This window comes from Scomber scombrus, chromosome 11 (assembly GCF_963691925.1).
Source record: "Scomber scombrus chromosome 11, fScoSco1.1, whole genome shotgun sequence".
Lineage (NCBI taxonomy): Eukaryota > Metazoa > Chordata > Actinopteri > Scombriformes > Scombridae > Scomber > Scomber scombrus.
In genome coordinates, this window is record NC_084980.1 from 14,354,406 (window position 1) to 14,381,625 (window position 27,220).

General features: G+C 40.9%; 1 protein-coding gene across 1 annotated transcript in view; it reads right to left on the reverse strand.

Annotated features, from left to right (window-relative positions):
- Nucleotides 1-17,054: 17,054 nt before the first annotated feature.
- Nucleotides 17,055-27,220, reverse strand: part of LOC133990927 (glypican-5-like) — a 99,876-nt gene continuing 89,710 nt past the window's right edge. The window contains 1 exon segment of the mRNA XM_062429352.1: nucleotides 17,055-17,243. Within this exon segment, the coding sequence (XP_062285336.1) occupies nucleotides 17,056-17,243 (188 nt within the window). The 3' untranslated portion in view covers nucleotide 17,055.

Sequence of the window (27,220 nt, forward strand, 5' to 3'; positions counted from 1 at the left end):
GATTGGTATCCTGTAGAAAATTATACAGGTTAGAATATTTATAAGACAAATTCCTCAGGGAAATCCAAAATGTATTACTTGAACATTAACTGTCACATCCTGCCGGGACTTTTTGTTTGTGTTTGTTTAGTTCCCGTTTTATAAAAAGATGTTGCTGTGCAATCATAATAACTTTGAAATCTCTTGCTGTATGAATCATCTGTTAAAGCAAAATTATCATTAGGTTTTAGATTCGGACAATACAAGCGCGCTTTTCATCCCAAATCAGTTTTAAATCTTGCTTGGAAGGACAAATCAAAAAAGCAGTTTAAGGTCAGCTTATGTAACTGTAAGAAAACTCTGCAAAGGATGATTGTATCATTTTTATCCTTTTCATACTAAACTGAAATTAGTTTAGAGTGCCCTCCTCATCGCACTCATGAGTACTCAAGTTTTATGAGGACATTAATGACAAGGAAAGGCCTGGCACAGCCAGATCTGATAGAGTTTCTTCTTAAAAGTAACGTGATGTAGTGAAGGAACAGCAGGTTTGTCCGGCTTACAAGACCTGCTGCCAGGCCTCAGCAGGGTTTCTATGTAAATATCAGTGTGCTGTTTCAACAGATGTAATCAGCCTTTAAAGGGAGATCATTGTGTCCTCTCCCTAAAACCAGTCTCATCCTGGGCTCTTACAGATAGCATCGATTGTGCCTCTTTGCTGGGATTTTATGTCAAACATTAGCCTGAGTTCAGCACATTCACCAGAGTGCTGTACACATTACTCACCAGGTTTATCTCTTCACATTCTCATTTCTTGTGCATTGCCTTTTGTTCAGTTCATCTATTTTTCTGTCTTGTATGCACACTGTCTGTTGTTCTGTCTTTCCTCTCTTCTTCATTTTCCTATCCACCTCTCACAGGAACATGCAATCATGCCTTCATCCTGTTAAAGTATCTTCATGCATAAGGCCAACATTCAGTTTTAATGCCTTGCCTTCTCTCCTTGCCTGTCCCTTTGCCATTTTTCAGTGCTACATCACTTCTTGATCGCATTTACCCACTGTCTGTCTGTTCAAACACAGCTTCCACAAACAGTGGATCTGCATATCTCCACACACAGAGCGCTCCCCAGTTGCCAGAGACAGATGATGACAGAAAAAGGAGACATTTTAATGGTAAGTGCAAAGGGTAGACAGATAATATTGTAGAGGAAAATGAGAAATAAAGAGGGAAACTGGGAGGAGGAGGGGGTGTGAGCTTATGAGGCCAGATAAGGAAGGAGAGAATATGATGATGGATGACATGGTGAGAATGACATAAGTTAGCTGGGATAAAAGTAGCAGAGAGGGATTGTACATTCAAAGTGGAGTTTTCAAAAATAAATTGGGTGGGGGAAGTGTTGGGTTAGAATTATTTGAAAACGACCAATGGCCAATGTGGCCTGGTCCTTGGATTCTTTGGGGTTATTCTTGTAAACAGGCACCGTTGTCAATGTGAAATGCCCCCTGTGGTGTGTTGCGTTGTGTCTTTGTATGTCTCTGTGGGCATCCTGGCACTTTTTCTGCTCAGTAATCTGAGCACATTCCAGTCTTCTCCAAGCATGGACACAGAATAAGACAAAATCTTAGGTACACCTCACAATATAATGAAATCCACTATAAAACATCACAAATTATTGCATTATAGCATGGGATATTGTGGAATGCAGACTAAAAAATAAATCCTATACTGAATCCAATCTAATGGAAACACCACTTAGATTTGAATAAAGGCCTGAATGCAGTGTAGTCACTTGTGTAGTCATTAAAACAAAAAAAGCAAGCACCTACAGTATCTCATTTGGGTAGACATATCCAATAAAGAGGTCTGCACTGACTCAAATCCTGGACTTTTTTCCTGTCTCTCTCTTTCATACACAATGGCAATCTGTACCCATCTGGCAGTGGCGTCTCCTCATTCCTGTACCAATTACTCTCTTCATTTGCCTGCATGCTGTTCTCATATAAATATTTCACCTCCTCTATTTGTCATATGTCTAAGAGGATACATTAGCCAGTCTCCTCATCTACCTCTCACCATGAAAGTTAATAAGCTCATGGGAAGCGATGACAAAACCAGAAGACTCAGATGACCTCCTTCAACCAACTCCCATGCCTGTATGTTACAAACATTTATGTCCTTACAGTCAATGTGTTTATGATGGGAAGTTCTATATCCTTTGCTACGAAAATAACAAGTCTGTTGGATAATAGTTTACTGAGGATAACCTTGAAAGTGACCTATGTATCATAACAGACAACTGAAAGTGGCTTTTTAATACAACTCAAATGGTTCAGAGTCCATTAATCTCAACTCCCTTCGGGTTGTTTTTGGCTCTGTGGCGGAGCCTTGTCCAGACTGGCAGCATCTCCCTCCACATTGGCCTTGGAAACAGTAGGAGTCCACGTCTCTGTGTGGTTCTCAGCCCCCTGTGAGGAGTCCTTCATTATTGCCATTTAAAGAATATACACACATTCCTCCAACATTCCTCAGCCCTCCCCTGTACAGAAGCACTTTATCACATTACTCCTCCTCACATTTCTTCAATTTGCTGTGTAAAAACAAAGTGGGATGTATCATTGCTGACTCAGTTTGATCACCAGACACAAATACAGTAAGGGGCTGTGTAAGTATTAATTCTGACACAAACTGCCAGCTTTCATGAGCATGTTCTTTTCTAAAAAAAAAAAATCTATTATTTTTCTATTATGTCTTTTTATTTTGAGGAGCCCACTTTTGAAAACTGCCCAGCATCACTACTGGAATGTGTTTGTCTGAAGCCTTTTTCTCTTGCCTTCTCTGATCAGAGTGAAGATGCTAATGGAAATCAGCATTCAGAAAGATGGTTCTCTCAGCACTCCTCTCATATGGTGCTGTAAACTGGATTGTAAAACAAATTTAGCTCATGAATCTGTCGGCTGAGAAACTGTCTTTGGTTGGATTACAAATGAAGCTGCAATACTGGGTGCACATTTCCTGCAGCCCAACGTGGAAAATACTGTGTGCCTCAACACTGATGCAAAAGGATTTTTTAAGTAGAGTATTATTTACTGCAGCACATGTAACATGGGTATGCTTCTGTAGCATGTAACAATGTCACAATCAGTGATGCATACTGTACATGCATTTACAGTATGCATGTACAAGTGAGAGGTTCTTTTGTTTCTAGGGACGTAAGACCAAAAATACTGTAAATACTATTTTACATAATTTGTGCACTGCCATATAAAGCTATTATTGGAGAAGAAAAAAAACACCTGGGAAAGACTCAGGCTTGACAGATTTATTTAAATAAAGTTTTGATAAAAATTAAGTGACTTTGTAACTTGGTACTTTGTAACCTGACACTTAATAATGAGTTACAATATGTGATTTCTTTTTCTGGAGAATCAAAATCTGATATTCAGTACAATAATTCTCTGCAGGGTCTCCGCAGATAAATACACCGCTACACACTTCTAGTGGGTCATAAGTGGTAATTGAGAGGGATTATTTTTGTCCTTACATTGTTTGTTTTTTTAGGAAAATCCTGCATAGTATACATTTTAAGATAGCTGTTAATGGTCAGTAAGTAAAGTTTGTTACCCAAAAGGTTACATAGGCTGACTCCTTGTTATAACACAATTAATTGATGTAATTGTTTAAAAGCACTTTTGACTTAGAGCTGAGGAATGAAAGTAAATGAGAATTATGTACTCTGCAATTGTGTTTATTTGTAATTAATTAAGTATTATACATTTTCAATATAACAACCACAACAACAGAAACCATTTGTGTCAAAGCATGTATAAAATGGCATACATTTCCCTTACTTTACCTACATTTGTGATCAAGATTACAGTAGTTTTTGTTCTCTTGTTGCTAGATCTCGGTGGAATTTTGTCCCAAGTTTGTTTGTGAAACATTAAGATTCAGTTTTGCTTTACAAAGCTACCATGAATCTTGTATATTGCATCCTCCTAAATTACTATATGAATGGATTAGTCATTAAAATGTTCTTGTTTGTCATTATAAATAATTATAATATTATTAATACTGCCACAGGGCATCACTGATATCAGTGTAATTTATTGTGGCAATGCAATGTTATGTTCCTTGCCCTACATATGATCATTTTGCATATCATAATGTGTATCATAATTTAGCGTAATGCCTAAAAAAAGAAATAGCAGAGAAAGCAAGAAAGATATAAAGTAACAAGCTCATTTATTAAGGCATAAACCAAATTAGCAAAGAAACTAAAATGTTCAGCTATTGGCTTATTTGACCCCAACCCAACATTCTCACTCTGCCTTCTGAGAATACTTGAAAATACATGAGAATATGCTTGTGTTGTCATCTCAAGTCCAGTTAGTACTATGCCAAGTCAAAATAAAACAATGCACTGGAATGTTGTTGTCCCAACAGAACACAAGTCACCCAGCAATGTGTTTTGTGTTTGTTTTGTGTCATTGTAATCCAAATCCTGTCTGGTATGAGGAGAGTGTACGTGTTGCAAGTATGAGGGTGGCCCTGCAACATTGATTTCACCTCTCTCAGGTCCTGTAGAATTGGATAGCAGCAGGTATTTCTGAATCCATGATCAGAGCCAATCAATGATGCTCTTGTCTGCCAAAACATTCATTTAGCCTGGGTCACACACATACATACATGCTCACAAATAAACAAACCAGCACATTAATGAGTTTACATACATGTTCCAAATATATTTTTCATGCAAATATAACTTTCGATTACTTAATGTAATCTCTGGTTCTTTGATAACAGAGTGAGATGCTTCACTATGGGGATCCACCTTAATGTGACCAACTACAGAAGCTCCAATGACACCACATCTATCAGTGAAAGACAGGTCGAACTGTGCTTTTGACACACCCCGCCATATTACCACTGTTGACCAACCACTCTCAAATCATTCTAGACCAGTTTCTTTCTGTGTCTATGCAGGCCTGCAATGTTCAGGTTCCACCTCTCAGAAGCCAAGGGCAGCACGTTTGGCCATGGGTGGACCGGAGCATCCGCACCCAGAGGTGCATTTACATCTGACAGGGATAAAACAGTGAACATGGAGTGTTTTCCTGTGTGGTAAAGAGATCTATGGCTGCCTGGCCTTATTCCCTCAGGACAAAAGATCTGCACCCCTGTTCAAAGTGCCTGACATGTGTCACTCGAAAGGACAGGAGCCTGGCTCTGCTCCACAGGACAAACAGACACAGGCATTGTCTGAATGATATGACTTTTTCCATCTAGAAGAGGGAGAAACGCTGTGTGAGAGATGCTAATCACCACTCCGATACCGTACGTGATAAGAGGGTGGGACTTTATGTTGCAACCCAAGTGTTCCATAGCGAGTTCTACTTGGCTCTTTATGCCCAAGATTGATGATTTATCACTGTAGTGGAATCTCTGACTGCCTGTCACAGCGAGTAGGAGCATATCAGATAGTCATCTATGTACACAAATATTCTACAGATGAAGTGTGCATGTGCACCATTGCTCTGTCTGGGCAGGAAGTGGGCACTTGTAGTTGAACTGTAGTGATGTCACTTCTGTGGCCTGAAGGGAGCAATCTACCCTCAGAGGAGCATGAGGATTATAAAGGATATTACATTGTTTTGCTTTTATTTTGGTTTTGGGGAACCATTTCTCCCTTGGCCCTGGGCCTGGCTGCGAAAATGAAGAAAAACTTTATTTCTGTTTTTTCTGAACTGGCTAGAAAAAGAAAAACCGGATTAAACTGTGTTACCTGCTGATTCTCCTGCTCTTGCATGTGAGGGGAGACAAACTGAAAGGGGAGACCTGGAAAACTGGAAATCACCAGGGACTCCGCACCACAAATTTCAGAGCTTCACTAACTAAATGTTCCTTCTTTTTTTGTGGCAGGATAAGAGGGAGAAGCCAGGAAACTCAGGTCACATCCTTCGTCTTCCCTTCCCTTGCGTGGAAAGGGCGGTTTCTCAATGCCACTGCAGCAAAGGAGTGTTTGCTATATGGCCTTCGGTTTTCTGAGCTAGTTACTCTGTTGACAAGCTGCCTATCTCTGTGGTTGGTCTCCCTCTTACTGTTGGTACCGCAGCAGCGAAGCCAGTCGTTTGTCCCTGAGGGGGGCAAGGCATGTGTTTCGGGAGTAGGCAGAGGTCAAAGTCTTGTTTCTCAAGGGATGCTGGTTGCCCTCATCTTTTCCAGAGCCAGACTGAAAAGACCTTTGGTGGAATTGTATGCTATGTCCACAACTCTGCCTTCTGTGCATCACTCTGGCCTGAGAGGTTCAGCCACTCCGATGTCTCTCACCTAAGAATGTAAGTCCCCTTACTCGATTGCAGCATTGTACTCCAACGGGCGAGGAGTGCAGGATGAGGTCATTCACTACACGCATTTCATCCCAGAGACCAGTATCCAGCAATGTCATTGAATTTAGAGAGCATAGTGACTGTGCTGTGTATTTGCACATCTTCTAGAAAGGGGAGGCAGTATACTTTCCATTTTGCTAGGCAGAGAACTGTTGGAAGAAGTGCAGTGAGAGCAGCAATTAAGATGGAGGTCATAAGCCACTGGTACAAGTTGTTTTGATCACAATTGGTCTATTGGGCCTAATATCATAAAGGTCTCTCTCTGTTGTATCCCCAATTTGGATGTGGCCCTTTTGCATACCTTGTATAAGTTGCTGTCAACAAGGGGCACTGGATGCACTGGGAGGTCCGGACTATTAAACAGGAATCTCTTCTTCCATCTCATTCATGGTTTAGAAGGTCAGAGTTGTCATTGCTCTCTGTTATCTCACAGCCACAGCCATGTTTAAGGACTCAGTGTCCATCCATGTTTGCCCATCTTGATGTGGCTCGTAGCTGATGGCTGTTGGTTGTGGCTTTTGGGGTGGCTCCTGACAGGCATGGGCCCAGAGTCTTTACTGTGTTGGAAACAATAAATTACGTTAATGGAACAGGTGGGATGCATTCTCTTTATTCTCCAGTTCTGGCCCTTAGGGTAGTGGCCAAAGACATACGGACCGGAAAGCAGGAACATTGTATAAATATTTAGCTGTACTACGTGCACCGCAGTGCAGTTAGCCGGTTGGTCCATAGAGCTAGCACACAGGCTTTAGCCTGAGATAACTGCATATTGTACAAATCTGCTTTTCATACACATTAGCTGAATTCTGGGTACTGTTAGCAAACAAACTAATGCTAACTGAGCCATGATAGACTCGTTGTAACGCATTAGCCGGAGGTAATAATGTTTCACAGTCGCTGGCCACACTGGTAAGCAAATACAGGGTAGCCAGAGGGACATTTATGTGTTAATGCTCTGAATAATCCTGTGTAACAGCATAGTAAAATTCTTGCAAAGGAAGTTTTCAGTATTCAGCAAATCCAGACTGCAGTCAGTGTGTTCAACAATCTTAATGTGAACTGTGAGCTGGTATCCAAGCTAGTCTAGATGAGATGAGGGATCTTTCTATTGTTTCTTCACGTGAAAAAAGTGAAAATGATTTGAGAGGATTTGGATGACTGTATATGAGGGGGTGTGCCCCAAACAGAGTTCAACCTGTTTGTCACTGACAGACATGGTGTCATTTGAACTTCCATAGTTGGTCATGCTGAGGCGACTCCCCCTAGTGAAACGAGGAAAAAATCCTGATAGGAACCAAGAAGGTATAAATTTAAAAAAAGGTGGGACCAACTAATAAAATAGTCATGTATCAGGAACATGTGTATTCAGTTCCAACCTGATAGAGATAGAAAGAGAGGGAGAGAGAGTTGGAAAGGTGGAATGGCACCCAAGGGAGCATTCACACCAGTGCTAATCCATCTCCAGGACATGAGTGAGGAGGCTGCCTGTAGCATGCCAAACAGAGCGAGCCTGACAGAGAATTTAGCATGAGATGCTGGCCAGCCTTGAACATGTGTGACAGACATGCGTGCACGCACACACACACACCCACACACACACACACACACACACACACACACACACACACACACACACACACACACACACACACACACACATACACACACACATACACACACAAACTAAACTCCTTATCAAACTCCTCAATCATGTCTCATAACAGACCTATGCCCAACTGGTCTAATTGGAATGGGGGCTAGTGGGGCTACATTTATCTCTGGGCTACATTTCTCTCTGGCTGGCAATTGTCAGATGGTGACATACTTAATCTGTTTTCCTAACAGCCAGACTTTCATGGTGACTAATGTTTGGGCCCCTCTGCACTGCCTTATTAAAACACAATACATTCTAATGACAACTCGTCCTCTGCAAGCACTTTTGTTTCTTTCATGGGCCAGGAAATAACTTTGGGCCTTTTGTGGGCACATGCATGCATGTACATGTGTCATGTGCATGTTGTGTACAATAATAGACCTTTTTCACAGCAGACATTTTTGATTCATCATAGCAGTAAAAGGACATGTGCAAATGATATCATTAACAATCTCTCAGTTTCATTAAAATGTTCAAGGATGCCATACTAGTGAACTGTCTTGCACTATAACAGGGTCAAAATGTCTGTTGTGAAAAAGGTCTATTTGCATCTGCTGGTCAACTATATAGATTAATCCACAGGCTGATATACAGTATGTGTTGTGCACTCCAGCCATGGCACCATTTCTGCACTGGCATAGTAAAAAAAAAAAAGAAGAAAACAAAAAAATGCTCAACACTAATATCATATCAATGTTATTCAGCCTCAACACACTGGTATGAAACAGGTTAGAACAAAGGTGTTGGGAAGAATAACTAACTGAAATAACTTTTGTAATAATGCAAAAATGAAGTGAAATAGTTAAGTCCTACCTTAAGTTGGCATACAGTTATAAATCAAAATGCCTGCAATCTATAATTTCTTGCATAGTTATTAGATTATATACATAATTTAAAAACATTCTGAAACATAAAACTGTCAAGAGTGGAATTCTATTCTTGTAGCGAGGAAACATTAAATATACAAAGAGTATGTTGTCAGACAGAGCATTCCAAAGTTGAAGTAAGCTGATTATGTTGATTTGCAGATGAAAAGACATCAAACCATCTATTAAAACTGAGATAAATTTGGTTGAAGAGAATTTTAGCCATCTAGACTACATATGAGCCCTGTTTCAACGGCATGGGACAGCAAGATCTCCTGTGTGCACAACTTAGCAAAAGCTGCAGGAAAGCACTAAGTCTTTCAAATACACATCATTGTTATTACACAGTTTTTTGTGAGACACCACCACAATGGCTTGTTTACCTCCACCTACAACCCACATTAGTCTGAGCTGCGTAAGCAGCAGAAAGAAAGGCAAAATGTGAGGACAGGGGACTAAATCTACCTGATTAAAGCAACAATATTTCTCACTATCCCTACAGAACAGGGTCACTTCTGAAGGTCTGGGGACAAACTCCAAAAGGGACTCAGTTGTCCTAACCAGTGCACAGTAGCATCCCCTCACTTCTATGGATGTCCAGTGATGTCACTGTGCCACTATCATGGTCACTGCCGCCTGTTTATGTATTATCTGTGTCAAGTCACTGTGTAGTGTACTGTAATGTCTGCATTAATTAAAACAACAAAAAAAGCTGGTGAATGTTCAGTTCATGCTAAATGAATAAATGTCACACAAGTGCTTCTGTTGAGCCCCTAATGGTCAGATTAAATCTATTCTGATTCTTTCTATACACATTTTACCATCTTGTTTAATCTAACTTGATATGGCTGCTCTGCTTTATCATGTCTCTCATCAACCTCAGACATGGTCAAGGACATAAGTAAGCAGAACTTACTGGCTGGTGAGTGGTGGGCAGCAAAGTCCAAAAAAACACTCTCACCCTTTGGTCTTCTCAGTGAGTAGTTAGAAAGGGGTCCCAGCCAGTCTTCTGGCTTGCGGTGTGGCAGTTCACGTCTGCCTCTATTTTTCTTTCATAACAGGCGGAATAAATTGGGATTTTTGTGGGATCTGAGATTATTGCACAGCTGAATGGCTGTTCTGCATTATTGCGCTCATATTTGGTGCTGTTCATACACACCCAGAAAATGACTTTCCAGAAGAGCTTGGCTGCTGAGTGCAGGATGCTTTTTTGCAATCTTAAACTTTTGCAAATGTTAGTATCTTTGAATTTGTGTTGTACCTGCATGTTGGACAGTGACAAATTGTCTTAGGAGTCGACAGCCAACCATGTAATATATTGCCATGCAACAGTTTTTCCACAGTCTGAAAGAAAAAGACAACAACTGCATGGTAGCTGGCAGGAGGATAATGCCTCCTAACACTGATGGGAAAATAAACTGACAAGTGAGGCCAATCACTGAATAGGAGGTATCAAGCAAAAGTTCTTGTGTCCCTGTTGCAGATTTGATCTGTCAATGTTGCTGAGACTCCTCTTGATGGCCTGTCATGTTGAACCTTTGTTTAATTGGACTCAATTAGTCAGTTCAAGAGCTCATTGAGCATAATGTTAACGGGCCAGCGGTGCAGGGTGACAGAGGGAGAACTGGCAGTGACAGCTTGTGTTAGCCTGTTGTGAGAGCAGAGGGAGCTCTGAAAACAGGGGAATGGATACAGTTGACAGATGAAACTTAAGAAGGAGAGCTGTGGTTAATAGGAGCCGCAGGTCCTCCTTCGTTTCCCCTCTACCTCACCCAATTGTCCCCCTTTGAAAAGCTATTTCCAGTGCCTCCCTCTTTCCTTTGCTCCCTCCTCATGGTCCAAGTCTGTCACTCTAATCCCCAGGCTGAAAAGGAAAGACATAATCCACATAATCAGGTTGACTTCAGGGAACATCTGTTTGAAAATGCAAGGATGCATCTTAATGCAACTGTGGTTCATCTCTGAATGTGTGAATTAGTCTTAGATCTACCTTTTACAAAGGAAAGGAAAGTGTTGGTGTGTGTGTGTGTGTGTGTGTGTGTGTGTGTGTGTGTGTGTGTGTGTGTGTGTGTGTGTGTGTGTGTGTGTGTGTGTGTGTGTGTGTGTTTGTGTGTGTGTAAGGACGTTGAGGTGTGGACTTGGCCAAGCCAGTGGGACAGAAGCGCTGATGTGAGCTACCGTTTAAAATAGCCCAGACAGACAGCTGAGCAGCTCTGACCTCAGGTCCCCCTAACTCTCAGTTACACTCAATGACCACACTGCTCCTTGCAATGTGTGTGTGTCTGCACCTACAGTATAATACACTGAATCATCTATACTCATTTAGAAGACATTAAACTGTCTTTATATAGCTAACCTACAAAAGAAATCTCGGTTTAAAGTAATCTCCAGACTAACTGTCTTTCAGTGTGTCAGTTTGCTCCCATTATTGTCCATATTTTAAAGCCATCCATGGCTTTCTGCATCAGTCAGTGGAGGTTATTAAAGGACGACAGAGGGCTTTGGTTTTGTCAGTCAGGGACAAAGCAGTCCAATTACAGCTCAGGCAAAGAGGAGGCACAATATCCTTGGACTGAGCACTCTTACTTGCTCTAGTCTGCAGCCAGCCAGACACTCAGTTTCACAGCAACAAGCTTGAAATAGACCCCAAGGATGAAATACAGTCTGCATGCAGCTGGAAGTGTACAACTGTGCGACAGGGTGTGTGAATGAGATCATTGGTGTGTGTTTGTGATAATTTGTAATTTGCTGTTCATAAAAGTGTGTTTGTGTGTGTGTGTGTGTGCGTGCGTGTGTGTGTGTGTGTGTGTGTGTGTGTGTGTGTGTGTGTGTGTGTGTCTGTGTGTGTCTGTGAGAGAGAGAGAGAGAGAGAGAGAGAGAGAGAGAGGAGAGAGAGAGAGAGAGAGAGAGGGAGGGGAGAGAGAGAGAGAGAGGGAGAGAGAGAGAGAGAGAGAGAGAGAGAGAGAGAGAGAGAGAGAGCTTGTGGATATTGTGTGCTTAGCCAGGAAAGTGTTATTAGTTATGTGCTCCCATGCTGATGGCAAAAACAGTGGGAGGTGTGGTGAGACTTGGAGGGCCACTGTCGCCACTGTGGAGTGTTACTCTGAAGACCAATCATAAGCATTTCTTATAAATATTTTGCTTCAGTCCAATTGTATGTTTGTGACACATCTGCAGCTGTAAGCAGCAATACGACACCCCAGATTTAGGACATAACCTCATTCTATTTGAATCATAGTGTGGACATGAAACAGCACTGTCTGCCCCCCCCCCCCTTTTTTTTTTTGGGCACTGTACTGTAAATGTTTGCTTTGTTTTTATATATGTCCTGAGCTCAAAGTGATGCTAAAATTAGAGCTGACAGCACAGACTAATTCAGGGCAATCATAGCCCTTGAACAGGCAAAGTTTCCCCTACAGGAGCACTGAAAGGGTCAGCCACACATCAGCTGAGCGAGCAAACTGTCACAGTCAACGTCGCTGTCATCACAACTGTCTGCCACGGTCCTTTCCACCACCAAACCTATTCATACCTCCTGCATTCACACACTCTCCCCCTGCCTCTATTTCTAGTCCAACACTCTGACTGATATGTATAGCAGGTAGCTTCCTGGATGCAAATAGAGAAGGTCAGACTGTGACGCTTACCCGCCTACACAATCATAATTCCTGACCAGCTGTAAGTATGGTCAGTGAAACAGTGGTGCAATGGACTTAAAGGGATAGTTTGGGTTTTTTGACATGAAGTTGTATGACATCCTCACCATCAGTGTCGCGCATCAGCAGTGACTTTTCCCCCACTGTGTCCTGTGCGCAGAGTTCTGGCCCGCTTTTGGTGTTGAAGAAAGTAGTTCCTGCTAGTTTCTGGGGTCACAAAGATAAAGCGTTTTGCTTCAAAAAACAATATGCGTTCAAAACAGTAATACATTTGCATCACAAAATCGTTGTCCGTAAAAAAGTCTGACGATTTCACCGTGAAACAGCCAATGCAAAGGGAGGGAAAATAGTGCCAGGTGATTGTGAGGTCTGACCTTTTTACCGACAACGATTTTGTGATGCATATTGTTTTTGTTACCCCAGAAACTAGCCTGAACTACTTTCTTCAACACCAAAAGTGGGCCAGAACTCTGCTCACAGGACGCAGTGGGGGAAAAGTCACTGCTGATGCACAACACTGATGGTGAGGATGTCATACAACTTCATGTCAAAAAACCCAAACTATCCTTTTAACTTGGACTGGACTGGAAGCAAGCAAAAGCAAATTCTAAGTTAAAAATCAAGTTAACACTAAAACTACCAAGGTGGTTATTTTGACCATTTATTAAATTTTGCAATATGATAACTTTACATAGTCATTGTCATACCATGACTTCTCCTAAATATGTGAATAATTTTTTTTAACATCGCTATGTTATTAAAATGATCAAACACAAAAGAGGTCTGAGTATTTTTTACCTAGAATGCCCATGGGTGGTCAGATTGACCGCTATGCATTATATATATACTATGGGTTTTTTTCTTGTGTGGGGGGGGGCGGGTCTACACTGCTGGAAAGCTAAAAACTAGCTTTCTTCGAACCAGAAGAGAGACAAAAGAAAGTTTTTGCCAGTTGTCCGAAGCTTCGCAACTGAGCATTGTAAGTTTCAAAAGTCAATATTTATTGAAAAAACATAGTCATTTCCAAAATTCAGTATGATTTTACCTAACAAAATGATCTGCTTCAATCCATATGTATTGGTGTTAAGCCTTTCTAAAACAACTTTTTCACTCCTCAAAAAGCATTTTTCTTCCTGTCTGCCGCACACAAAGTGAAGCACACACCTGCCAATCTAAGACTAATCTAGTAGCCCTACCAAGTAGGACCATATTTATATATTCTAATCACAATAAAAAAAATTAAAACATGTATATCGGCTCTCACACTAGTATAGGTCTACTGTAGGCTATATTGCAACGAATCCGGTGCATCATTATATTCACAAGATTGTGTGTGTGTGTGTCTGTGTGTATGGCGGGAGGAGGCAGGAGGTGACAACAGACAAGTGAAGCTTCATTCAGAGGCTTTGAGTGTGAAAAAAAATGATGTTACATACATCAAGTGCTCTGTGGTAGTTCTAGTAGTTTGGAATTCCAGTAGTTTAAATTTTAAAGGAATAGTTTGAGAAATATGCTTATTCACTTTCTTGCCTAAAGTTAGATGGGCAGATTGATACCACCCTGTGTCATCAATCTACTCATTGAACTGTCCTAAAGATAGCGAATAAGTATTTCCCAAAATCAAACTTATCCTTTTAAAGTACATAAAGGTCTCTGTGTGTGATATTCATTTTTGAAGACAGAGGCAGAGTGAATTGTGTAAACATTAAATATTTAAGACCCTGCACACCCACAAAGGTGTGTTCATATATTCTTGCTGATGAGACCTCTGCTCAGATTGGAGTTGGACAGAGCTACTGTATGTCATTAATTACGCAAGGTCAAAAACTCTATGTCTGGATAGGAATGATAAAGGTGTAAATGTAAGCTGAAGACATAATTTATGTCTGTTTGAAGATGAAAAAAATGTGGGGTTGTGGAGAGGAGAGAGCTTACCAGACTTCTGTAGCCATCTCCTCATATCTGTTTGAGGATATTGAGTCAAGGCTACATTGGCTGCTATTAGCATAAAAAAACCTAAAACTCTGAAGTATTGGCAGTTGATGTGCGCCAGATTTTGACAAGAAAGAAGAATACAATGAATAAAAAGATGATATCTTTGCATCTGCTGCATCAATTTCCCCTTACTATTTATTGAGCATTAAGCACATCTCTATTGTTTATCAGTGTCTTTGATGGCTGATATTTTTCATGGAGAGGCTATCAAGACCAGCAAAAAAATCAGAGTGCATTTAACAGAGCTCAGCCACACTGTATCTTACTGATATGCAATAGGAAATGAGACACACAACAAATGCTAAGTGAATTAAAATATATGTACATTTATACACATGCAAGGGTATAGAGCTGTAAGTGATCTGTGGGTGCAATGAACGCCAGTCAGGAAAAAACATACATGGAGGAAATCATGAACTTGACAAATGTGTTTACAAAATAAATTGTGACACATTTAAACTGCCAAAACATTATATGGATATAGCAATCTCCCTTCTTCATTAACTGCAGGATTTACTTTCATATAGTTGTACTAGACTTGTCATCCATCTTCCAGTGTTATGGAGAGCTAATAGTCAATCCCTTGTCAGTAGGGAGAGAAAAAGTTGTTTACATTTAAGGCTTGTTAATTGAGGAGGTATATCACTGCCCATAGACCCATATCAGCCTTTGAGTGTACAGACCTATTTTAGCTTAGATACTGTATCTGTGTAGTTTTTAGGCATTTTCAGCTTTAATACTGTATCTGCATAGCACTGACCATACATACATTCATTATCATCATTCACACAGGTACTATCTGCTGTACCACCAATACATCATCTACACAAGAAAGCAATCAGTTGTACAGAGGAAGCCATTGTTGAAACCGCACAGTTTGTTTGTTAAGCTATTGCTTCACTTTGTTTCATCCACATGTGGAATTATTTAAAGCATTATTATCTGCTGGATTTCCAAGGAATGGTCTGCTTAAGAGTGGTTGGAGAGACATTAGAGCTTATTTGGTTCTCCCAAAACATGTTACAGAAAAAAAAGGTGTTTTCTAAAAATACATGATAAATCAATTAAGATTGGCTTACACAATGGCTAACCCTGTACTGGCATCAAACAATAGATGCATCCAATATCATAAAACTTGTTCTACATGTTGGTTTTTGTGTGTTAAATGTTATTTGAATCAGCATTTGTGGGATCTGCAGCACACATTTATCTTGTTCGCAAGTTTCAGAGCATCATTTGAGAGAGGAAGATCAAACCTGATAATATTTCATCAGTGAGATATGGTAAATGAATAAAACATGTCTTTTTTCTTTTTATGCATTGCTGGACAAAGTCCTGATTCTATCTTAGCAATTTAGATAACTTGGTAGGCTATACATGCATTAATGTGCAATTCAACAAGCAAACACACAAAACTGGATGCACAATAAAACATTAGTAAAATCAATAATGTACAGACTTTGTTCAAATGTCCAAAATGTGTTCATTTATGTCGTATGCTTGGGGTTGTAAAATGATGTGCATTCCTGGTTTATTTGTTAAAGAAATTCAATCTTTGTTTGTTTTTGTTTTTTTTTGTTTTTCATTGTTTTCAATGCTGTGAGGGGGCAGACAAGCACAGTTCATTCATAGATAAGGGAAAAGAAAAGAAGAACCCATTCAGCTAAATTCATTAAGAGCTTTTTGTTGAATTAAAACATCATACACTCCATCAAATCTTTCCACCTATATACATTTACATACTATACACACCTAGTTCGCTTGCACAATGTGTTCATCTGTGCAAGTGTGCTGGTGCTCTACCTGTGAACTCATTACATTCTAATCCATGCCAAGGTACACAGTCATTAGAGTATATCAAACCTGCTGTTCTGGGTCAGGCACCTGGGATTGATTTATCAATCTATCATGCATTCCTTAATCCTCAAAAAGAAAATGAGCAGTTTTTAAATGAGCTGAATTTCTTCTGCCTGGCTGACAACTGGTGCAGTGGTTGTGATGAAGTTCTAGCCTGCAAAGATAAGTAAAAAACGAGCAGCAGAAAAAGAATATGACTATATTTGAATATGTAAAAAGTGTCTATGTAAATCAATTAATGTGGAAGCGTTTTTAAGATAAAATCAGAATATTGCAGTCCCATTCTGAGCCACAAACACATGTTTTTGTGAGTAAAGCATGGAGCGGAAGGGCTGCACTTTTGTGTCTATACACGTATGTCTAGCCCATATCATGTACAGAACAGTTTAGAAGAAGCAGCAGGGCTAATCTTTGTGGATGAGTGTGTAAGGGATCACCCCAAGTTCCTGCAAAAGCCCCCTGTCTACAGTCTCCTACAACGTTGTCCTCTTCTCCACATCTTGTCCATCTTCCCATTTCCACCATTGACATCCATCCATATATGTTGAGGACAAGAGAAAGGATACTATGCTGGATATGTAAATGGTATGAGTGTCAATGTGCATGTATGTCGCTCCTACAGGGGCTTGGGTGAGGGAGATTCACAGAGGGTGATGGCATTAGAACAGGGTCCACTGGAAGCAAAGTGCAGCAAGAAGCAGTGCAAGGCTCCAGGGTCGAGCCCAGATGGCAGACGGCGAGCCCCCTATCACCCTCACAGAGGGGGGCTTGACAGGGTGCTCATGTGGGCTGTCACCTCCAGGCTGTCTCCCATTGGACTTTCTTTCACTGGAGACGTCTGTATGTGCTGTAAGAGACAGAAACAGAGAGATGAATGTTTTGGCTCATCGCAGTAATCACGTTAAACTGTTTTGGGCTTGTAAAATTGTACATTAGGGACTCATCATCATCTAATCACCATCCCCATCACCTCATTCCAAGGGTTTTCAAAAACAATCAGATATAAAAATGCTCTATAATTATGTCTGTTACAGTTAAAGTGAGCTCATATGTACATCAGAAGAAGCACAGCTGTGCCTGTTTCAGTCGAAAGCTCCCATAATTAGTTTTGAAGAGTGCTTTAAAAAATTGAAAATTGCAACTTGTCTTTCAAATCATTTCAAAAGAGGGCTTTATATAAAAATGTATTTACAGTGGCACTGTATTACTCCACAGCTACTAACTCACTTTCATACCCGTTTGTCTCACAGCTACACACAACAAACCTGTGCCAGTGTATGTGTGTGTTTTCCTGCCCCACAGGGATACAGTAAAATGAATATTGAACTCACACCGCCATCTCCACACACACATAATGATGGAGGACCGACTGGTTGTCTAATCCCCAGGGGCAGATGTTGGACAATCCCTCACGGTGTCATTACAGCCAATCAGAGATAAATCAGTCTGATGAGGGTAGGGAAGACATTAAGCACCCCTTTTTTAAAATCACAGTCCTTGTAGATACACACACATTCACGCACAACTTTCCTGTTGATATCAGTGAAATCCCTGTCTCCCTAAAAGAGGACTTCACTCATATCTCTAACCCTAGATGTTCCTCTAGTCTTGAACACCAGATCAAATCTATCATCATACAATATCATCATCCTGCTCTTGAATGTATGTTTCCTGTTGTCATCACCCTTCCCTTTGGGATATGTGGATGTTTTGGTATCCCTAAAATCAGAAAGAAATGGATATCTTCTGCTCATTAAAACATTTTCTTTCTGGTCCTCTCTATGGATCTCATTCCAGTCCGACCTGACCAAGCCCAACTATGCATATCAGTGGATGAGAAACAGATTATCAACCTCAGCACAGCAGGTACACTACACACTCCCAGTTGCCCATGTGTAAGAGTTTAAGGCTCTACAAGCCTTGTGTGAGGAGTGAAGGATATCATGACTGTGTGTGTTGTAGCAGTGGGTAATCTAGTTATCGGGGCACTAACAGTGCTAGAGCCAAGTGTCAAAACAGTTTGAGCTGTCACTGTCATAAAATCAGACCAGGTTTGTCTGTCTGAATCTCTGTTTTCTAATTTAAGACAGTTACAGTGTCCTCTGTGTAGCAACTTTACTGTCAAACAACTTGACAGCCAGGTGTGTGATAAATTATTAGATAATACACCCATAAAAAACACCGAAATTCATAGCCCACCACGTAAGAGCTTTGAATACCAAGTTGAATTATTTTCTCCACCGTCATAAAAGAACAAAAAATATTGCTCTTTTCAAGCTGTCATCCAACATGAGTTTTTCCTTTGTGTATGAATACATTCTTTCCTAGAACTGAGAATGCATTATCAACCCATCCCTACTGTGCGCTAGGGTTTGTATGCGTGCATGTGTATGCATGTGTGAATAAGACTAGGCAGGGCTCTAGAGGGAGAGGGAGAAGTGTTTTCAGTGCCAATGGCTTTTGTTGTTCCAGTAGACAATAGACAAAGACATCATTTATCCTAAATCAGATTGCTGTTATTGTTTCAATGGAAATGGGTTGCATCTCATCAGGGAGATGTCAGAAAACAGCATTTGAATGAGCCAACACACAAATACCACTCCACTGCAGGCTAACCAACTGGCTAATTAATGGTTCAGGTCCTTGCCAGAACAACCAATTACAACATAGACAACAGTCCTGCCAACTAGTTTAAAGGACCAGTTTCTACAATTTTGTGGAATTTAGTGGTAAAGTTACAACTAACTGAATACCTCTGCCCCCCTGCTCCAAAACGTGTGGGAGAACTATCAGTGGCCGTGAAACTCTCTAGAGACAGTGTTTGGTTTGTCCACTCTGGGCTATTATTGAAATATGGCAGTGCAATCCATCCATCACTAAACTCTACACACTGGTCCTTTAAAGTGTATTTTTCATATAAGGAAGGCATTCAGGAATGCATGGTGATTGAGTGCTTTGTGAATTTTAATATAAAACAAAACTGGGTGCAATATAACTAAGTTAAAAGGCTGATAGTCAATACTCAATAAAGTACCCAAGTCCATTTTCAGGCAAAAGCCTAAACTGGTGAACCACCAACTGTGAAGAATACAAAAGAGGAGGAAGAGGAAAAATGCATAATTTATCTGCTTTTAAATGTCTGCAAAGTGGCACCTGATGTGCCAATTTCACTTATAAATAAACCAATTCTCACCACACACCTCTCACGCCCTGAAGAGGTATTCTGGGCACATTTGACCAAGATGAGAGGCTGGAAAAAACCCAGAACACGGGTGGGGAAAAGAATGCCTGAGCTCCTCTGCTTTATGTGTTGCTGCTGTTGTGATTGGAACACACATAAGCAGCCCAAAATCTGATGGGAAGATCAATGTTGCATCAGTAGTTGTTCTGTTGGAAATATTTTGAACACTATGAATATATTTTAAACTGTATTTTAAAGATTATATCAGTAAAGCTCTGGTCTGAAGTCCTGAAAACAGGCATGCATCTGTTCTGAAAAATGCAACAAGAAAGCAAAGTGCTATAAAATAGAGCTATTCCACTGGCAGGTGCAGTAAAAGTTAATAACATACTTATTACTAAACAATCAAATTTTATTCTGGCAGATTTGCTACAAATATGTGGGAAGCACTCCAAACTTTTTAAGTTAAGGAAATCATTTTTCACTCAACAACTGACACAGCCCAGTAATTGTGTGTGTATGTCAATTTAAATTTCCAACAAATGTTTTTAATTATATGAATGGTCTCTTTTTTATTTGAGAAAAATATCAGAAATTACCACATGTTGGTACATTTTGTTATCATATACTATTGAAAGGTTTATAATTACAGTGGTATGTTTTTCAGCCATACCACTTGGCAATATATGAGAAGAAACATTTATTTACTGAAAGTTATATGGGGGAACACTAGTAGAACTTGAGAAAGAGAGGTGTATTGAAATGGTTAAGTCCCTGAAAGCATGCAGCAACTTGAGGCACAAATAAATGAAAAACCAGGAGGCCAGGAGGATAATGGAATGTGATGTTGTTGTCATAATGAGACAATGTTAGCAGATAAGCCTTGCTTCATAAGCTGGCTCATGTGTAAATCCCCCAAATATGGTGGGGGAAAAGAAGGGAGAACAAGCAAGACAGAAAAGCAAAGGGTGGGAGGGAGTGAAGGATGACGTAGAGAGTAAGAAGAGAAAAACAGTTAGTTTGGCTATTCAGGATGAGGATGAATTACCTTCGTCACTCGTATCAAGGCAGATGGAATCAATCACATCAGGCGACTTCAAGGGTATGCGATGGTACATCAACATATCTCTCGCATTTACAACAGTCAATGACATATTTTATCCAGCAGTAAAGGACAAATGTCTTTTGATTGTTAAAAAAAGGCAACAAACAGTGACAGAGAAAAATAAAAAAAGAATCCAGAAAAAAACAAAACAAAAAAACAGACTGCTCAGAGATCTGAACATGACCACAGACCTCATATCTGGGAAGAAGTATATGAAATAATTATGTGTGTGTGTGTGTGTGTGTGTGTGTGTGTGTGTGTGTGTGTGTGTGTGTGTGTGTGTGTGTGTGTGTGTGTGTGTGTGTGTGTGTGTGTGTGTGTGTGTGTGTGTGTCTCTGTGAATTGTGGTAGCCTTCATTTGTCACTAAAGCCTGTAGTTGACAGGGTCACAGAGAGGAAGAGAATGAGGGATAGTGGCAGCTGGTCAGGGGGGGACTAGAACATCACACACTGATATACAGTGACTGTAGTACCTTTATAAAATTACCTATGTTATAAAGGTACTACATACATCAGAGCAACACAGCTCAACCCAATCCTGTATCACTTGTTGAAAAGGACTGTTCTGTCTTCTGCCACCTTGTTGACCTCTAGTTGGCTAAGTGTGTGAGAAATGGTTCATAGTGTCCTTTGCCACTAATGCCTCTCCAGATGGGCAGATTGTGTGTTTGGAGGAGCCTCCATTTCCCACTGGCCACGGAGCAACAACAGCTGCTTCTAACAAGCCTGGCCACAGCACTGAAGAAGAGGTGGACCTCAGGCTCTGGCCAAGGGGAAGGATAGATGGGAGGGGATGGACAGAGGAAGGGTGGAATAGGGTTGGAAGGTGAGTGGGAGGAATAACAAATGCCTTGGCCATAATTTCTTTGGAAAAATTCTGAGGGACAGAAAATTGCATGATGGTTCTTTGGGGAACCATGCCATTTTTCTACTGCCACTCTCTCTTTCCTTCCCTCTTTTCCTCTGGTTTTTCTTTTGTTTTGTTTGCCAGCACACATTCAAATCTTCAAACCTATGTAAAGAGTCTCCTGTCTTTCACTGGTAATATTTAGTCTACACATAAGAGTATGAATGCACACAACACACAAAAACATGTATACACAAAAGCATACTTGCACACTCATACAGGAGGAGCAGTCCTGGGGCAAGAGGGCAAAGAGTTTACCACGGGACAAACTCAAGGCGTTAATCCAAGAAACCAGGCCAATATATGTGTTGGACATGTCTGACTGTGTGTGTGTGTGTGTGTGTCTGTGCATTTGTGTGTTGTGCAAGCCTGCATGGGACTCTTGGTTGAACACTAGCTGCAGAGCTGTAATCCAGTGAGGAATGGTGCTACTGTATACTGGGGCTTAGCAAGTTGTCACACTATATGCTATCAAGATGACAAGGCAGCTTTTCCAGACTGGTTGACTTGTAGCCATTACAAACATATGGCACTTTTCCACTATACAGTTCCAGCACGACTCGACTCGGCTCGACTCGACTCGGTACGGTTCCAGGACAGACCTTTTCCATTACAAAAAAGTACCTACTCAACGTGGGCGGGGTCGTCATAGCACAGCTGCGCGAAACTGCCTTGACTTTGTTTTATACGTGACACAAAAACATAAACAATGGAGGACATAGAGGCGATGGTGTACTTTCTGCTGTATGTGGCTTTTTGTCACACACAAAGCAGTATGGCTGTTACGATGTTGCCGGTATTTAAAAATGCCGGGTTTGATTCTTGTGTGGGACGGCTCTTCCAGTGACAACTCTTCTGACCAATTTTGCTCCTTCTCTCTCTCATTCTCACCATCTTCCTCTCTCTTGGCTCACACCCCTGCCTTGACCTTGAAAGGTTTTCTCCCTGCTAAGCGGTTGATGGGAGAGGTATACAGGGGGGATAGTAAAGCAGTTTGTGGGTCTGGGTTTTGACAAGGCCACTGTATTAGCCTCATGGCAATGTTTCATTAAGAGATGTGACCTTTGACACTTTTTTCCTTTTTTTACCACACACACAGGCAGACACATGAACATGTTTACGTTCATGTGTCTGCTTGCCACACAGATGCAAAGACTTACACATGCACATGGTGCATGCATATGTGCATGCACACATACAAACAGTCATGGTGTCTGAATAAGAAGTAAAACAATAATGTGATTTGTTAGTCGCTCCTCGTCATAGTGTGTGTTTGGTTCCACCATAATTTCATGACTTGTGAGCATGCCTCAGAGACAACAAAAGTACAATTTATCCAACTGTTCCTCTCTTTCTCCTGCGACAGCCCTGTCAAGTGGCTGAATAATGACCCTGTTGATTTGCTAGATCAATCCTTATTTGCTGTAAAACAAGATCTTTATGCAATAGCCAATATGTCTTTGAAGTGTGGGCGCCAGCTTGCCGTTTTTCAAATGCAGTGAAGTCAGTAAAAATTATTTGTATCATTAGTCTCTTTCATTATCAGGGCTAGAGCATTCTCCTGTGATCCAAACTGATGTGTGACCTTTGCCAGATATTTGCCACGTGCCATCTATCCCTCTGAGAGCAAGACGCTCTCTGTTTCCCAAGTGCAGAGAGAGAAGAAACACAGATGTGGTGCAACGTTCCACCCCTCCCTTTTAGTATATGCACTTTTTAAACTTTTATGACTGTAGATTTTACCCTAGCAATTTTCTACACTTATAACACTTTGTGTGGATAAGCTGTTCGCCAGCCATCTTTTGGGGTTCAGCAATAGGAAGTTCTACAATTCTGGTACATAAAGTGATACATAAAGTAACATTTTAAACCGCGCATATATTCAGTGACCATTGTCACTTTGTGGTTGTATCATTAACATTTTCACACAACACACAACTTGTATTTAAGTACAAACAGACCTATAGAGTAATGAAGTGAGAGGGGCTGTCAGTTCTGGAAGTTTTTCCTGTATTCCCATTTCCAATTTTTCTTTAAATGACACCTGCAATGTTACATAACATAGGAACACAAGTCTCTATCATATAGGTTTATATTACTTTTTATCATTATTAATTTAATATTTATTTAATCGTCATTTTGGCATGATGGATGAGTTAAAATACAATACACAAGTTTCAGCTGCTGTTGCTAAGGAGATGAAGCCAGTCAGAGGCATGAACCAGAGTAGAGAATTCATAATACATTGCCGTTGAATTTGTGAACAAAAGACAATGCCATAGTTTAAGTAAATTGATTGAAGATAAGATTGTATTATCAGTTTTCTCAACGCCCCAATCTTTTGCTTTCACCTACCGTTAGTGCCAAACATCACAGAATTTTAAGTTCAGCGATTTAATGTTTCTCCCAAAAATGCACCTTGAGAGTGGTAGTTAATTTTTCCTCCAGGTTTTAATGTACACCAGGTGGTACCTTCAACTTCTTACCAAAGAACCAGGTATTTTCCCATTTTTTGAGAAAATGAATGGTACTGTACAGATTGAGTAGTGCCTGACGTACCTGCTCCAAATTCACAACTCTATACACACAACAAATGATATGGACAAGCCTATTTTATTCTTGGGTAAATCCAACATTACTATTATGTTGTCGGGGCAACTGGATTGGCATCATCACAATATCACAAGATCATGTGAGAATCCATCTTGTCAGGCTTCAAGTTATGCACTTGTGGTTTGGACCAGTCAGTATCCTATGAGTATTGTCGTTGCATCTTGTGAAACTAGCTGCCTTGCAAGGTAAGACCTTGGTGAGAGATAGAAGGTTCATCCAATCACCTGCCAAGTATTTTTTGAAAGCCCTTTTCCAAACAGTTTCTGAGGATGACTTCTCAAATGGTTCTGTGTAACAAACCATCTGATGTGTCAGGTTAGCCACAAAGCTATCTGTCTACCTCCAATCAACCTTTGGAGACCAATGATATACTGATGCCGCTCTTGGTGGCAATAGATCACGTCCTAGCACTCTTTGGTAGAGCTGGAGTATTCTTAAAAAACTCTCTGGTTCACAGAAATGTACCTTCCCAAATACTCAGACATTTCCTTATCTCTTTTTACCCACACTTTCTAACAAAGAGGGATATGGTTAAAGGATGGAGACAAGGGGAGGATGCATTCAACCAGTTCATTACTGGCTATCCATCTCTGTTGTTTTTGTTCACAACTTAACAGCCAGGGGCTCCTCACCCCTTCAAACTAAACTCCCTATTTTGTATTCGAAATAACACACAGATTTTTCATGTGTGTGTAACACACACACACACACACACATGCACGCGCGTGTAAATTCACTTCTCTGGGAACTGTCCCTCTGGTTCACAGGCAACCTGTATAGGGAATCCAGGGCTTGTACAGGGTCTCTGGCAGGCCACTCAAGGGGTGAAAGGGGCATGAATACAGGGGCACCAGTGGGGTACAAATCTGAGCCTACAGCTAGCCTAGCAACGGGCATAACGGCATGGCAACTCTGGAGCAGGGATCAGTGCGATGGAATCTGCTCAGTGCGATTCTTGGCTGTACTACATCATTAAACTCCTTGGCAGGATTAAGATTTACTCCCCTATACACACACACAAACACAGACACATAGAAACAAATAGGCGAAAAGGGCCCTGGGAGGACAGTGACCTCCACCAGTCAATGTGACAGATTTTAGAGATGGAGGGGAATCCTGAGGAGAAAACAGCTTTTATGCAAGAGAAAAAGCCTAGTACTGCTCCTCAATCTTCCAGAGGCACACACACCACATATCCCACCAGTACACTCATTTGGATGAGTCCATCAGTGTTCAATCACACACACCTAACACTACACCTGCACACACTCAAACACCAGATGCCTCTATGCATTGGCAGGTGTCAGGTTATCCTTGTAGACAGAAAAGCGTGAAGGATGCAGACATAAACTTACATTCTTTACTGTGTTTAAACTGTCATTAGAGTGCTACCTGCTCAGTGACACCAAGTAGTAGCAGCAGTGCCCACAACAAAGAAAGATACAGGAAATGGGATGCAGCCCTGTACTGCTCCATGTGACCACCCTCCCCTGAAGTAAACTGATCTAAGTAATACTTGCCTTTTTAACTTCAAAGTGTTTTCATAAATCTGTGTGGGTTAGGGAAAAAAAAAAGTTGTGATGTGATGTTATAAATGTTTGATTTTGTGGGGGCGAGTCAGATACTTTGATGTAAACTCTTGGTTGCATAACTGACTGCAGTTTTAGTTGAAATTACTTAGAAATGTGCACTATTAGTACACCGTCACTGGTCCTTCCTATCTGTTCTACCATTAGCTAAGGCAGTGAGAGGTCAGTCCCTTCCCAGCCCTCACAACTGGCAGTCTGTTCAAGGTCCAGCGGTAATTGCCACATCAATTATGGATAGGGAAGAAGGGCTTTGTCGCTCTCACCGCTGGTCAATTGGATAGGCTTTTAATGAAGTGACTTATCTTGCATGTATGTCCATTTAATGCATACACATATATAAGCCTGCACACCATCTTGCACTGCAGGTAGTCAATACAAAAGTTGGCGCATTGCTACCGACCTTCACTGTCTGACCACTTATACAATGCTAATGCACTTCTGCTATCCACTGCTTTGCTTTAAATCAAAAGTTCCCGTCTTTTGAGTTTGACGCAAAGGAGGCTGCCTCAATGGGAAAGAAATCCCACCCCAAGTCCTTCCATGCTTTCTCCCCTCACCTAGTCTATATTTCCACCTGCATACCAGGTTAAGCTGAGACAAAGAGGATCAGACTCATCCCTGATTATCCTTCTACTGTATTTTTCAATATCAGTGGAATGTCTGTCTTTATTTGCTCAGTACTGTGTTACAGCAGGAATGCCAGTTTCTGTGTTAGTAGTCAGGGTTGGGCTCCAGGCAAGTCAAGAGAGTCAAGGGGGTCACTCACGCAACAACATCCACTCTCCCATCCAATCCCCATCCCAGCCCCCAGCAGAGAAGCCTGGTTATGAGCATTAATAAAACAGCCCAAATAAATTAGGACCATCACAAAGTTGACTTAGCTGTAGGTCTGTCTTGTAGCAAGCAAAAAAATATTCCACAAATTAATTGAGTATTTATTTAGTGTAGTCTCAACCTCAAAAATTATGTGTAAGCCTGACCAGCAGCAGGGGTAGAAGGGTGGTGTCTTATGCACACAATGGCTTATCCACTGAATTTGCAGCTTTCAATAAAGATCAGTTTATGAGTCTGGACACCAATTTTAACCATCTTTAAAATGTAATTTACTGCTAAGAAACCTGCATATGTTATGAGTTTTTTTTAAATTATATTAGTGAATAAGAGCTCTTTCTGCACCTCTGTAGTTAAGATTCATGTGGCTACAGTATCAGAGCACTGAGTCACTTGCATTCCATGTTTCTCTGCTAGTAAACCTCATAGCAACCATACACAATGCTGAGCTCAATGTATCATTTTCACTAACTTCCAGGTAGTAACTCCCACTGCTTCCTCTGGTTTATAACCTGTTGCCACACAAGATATTCTTGGTGCTTCCCAACCATGGGTCCCAAAGGTGTGCTGGAGAGGTTCAATCATAAAGAACTCGTTG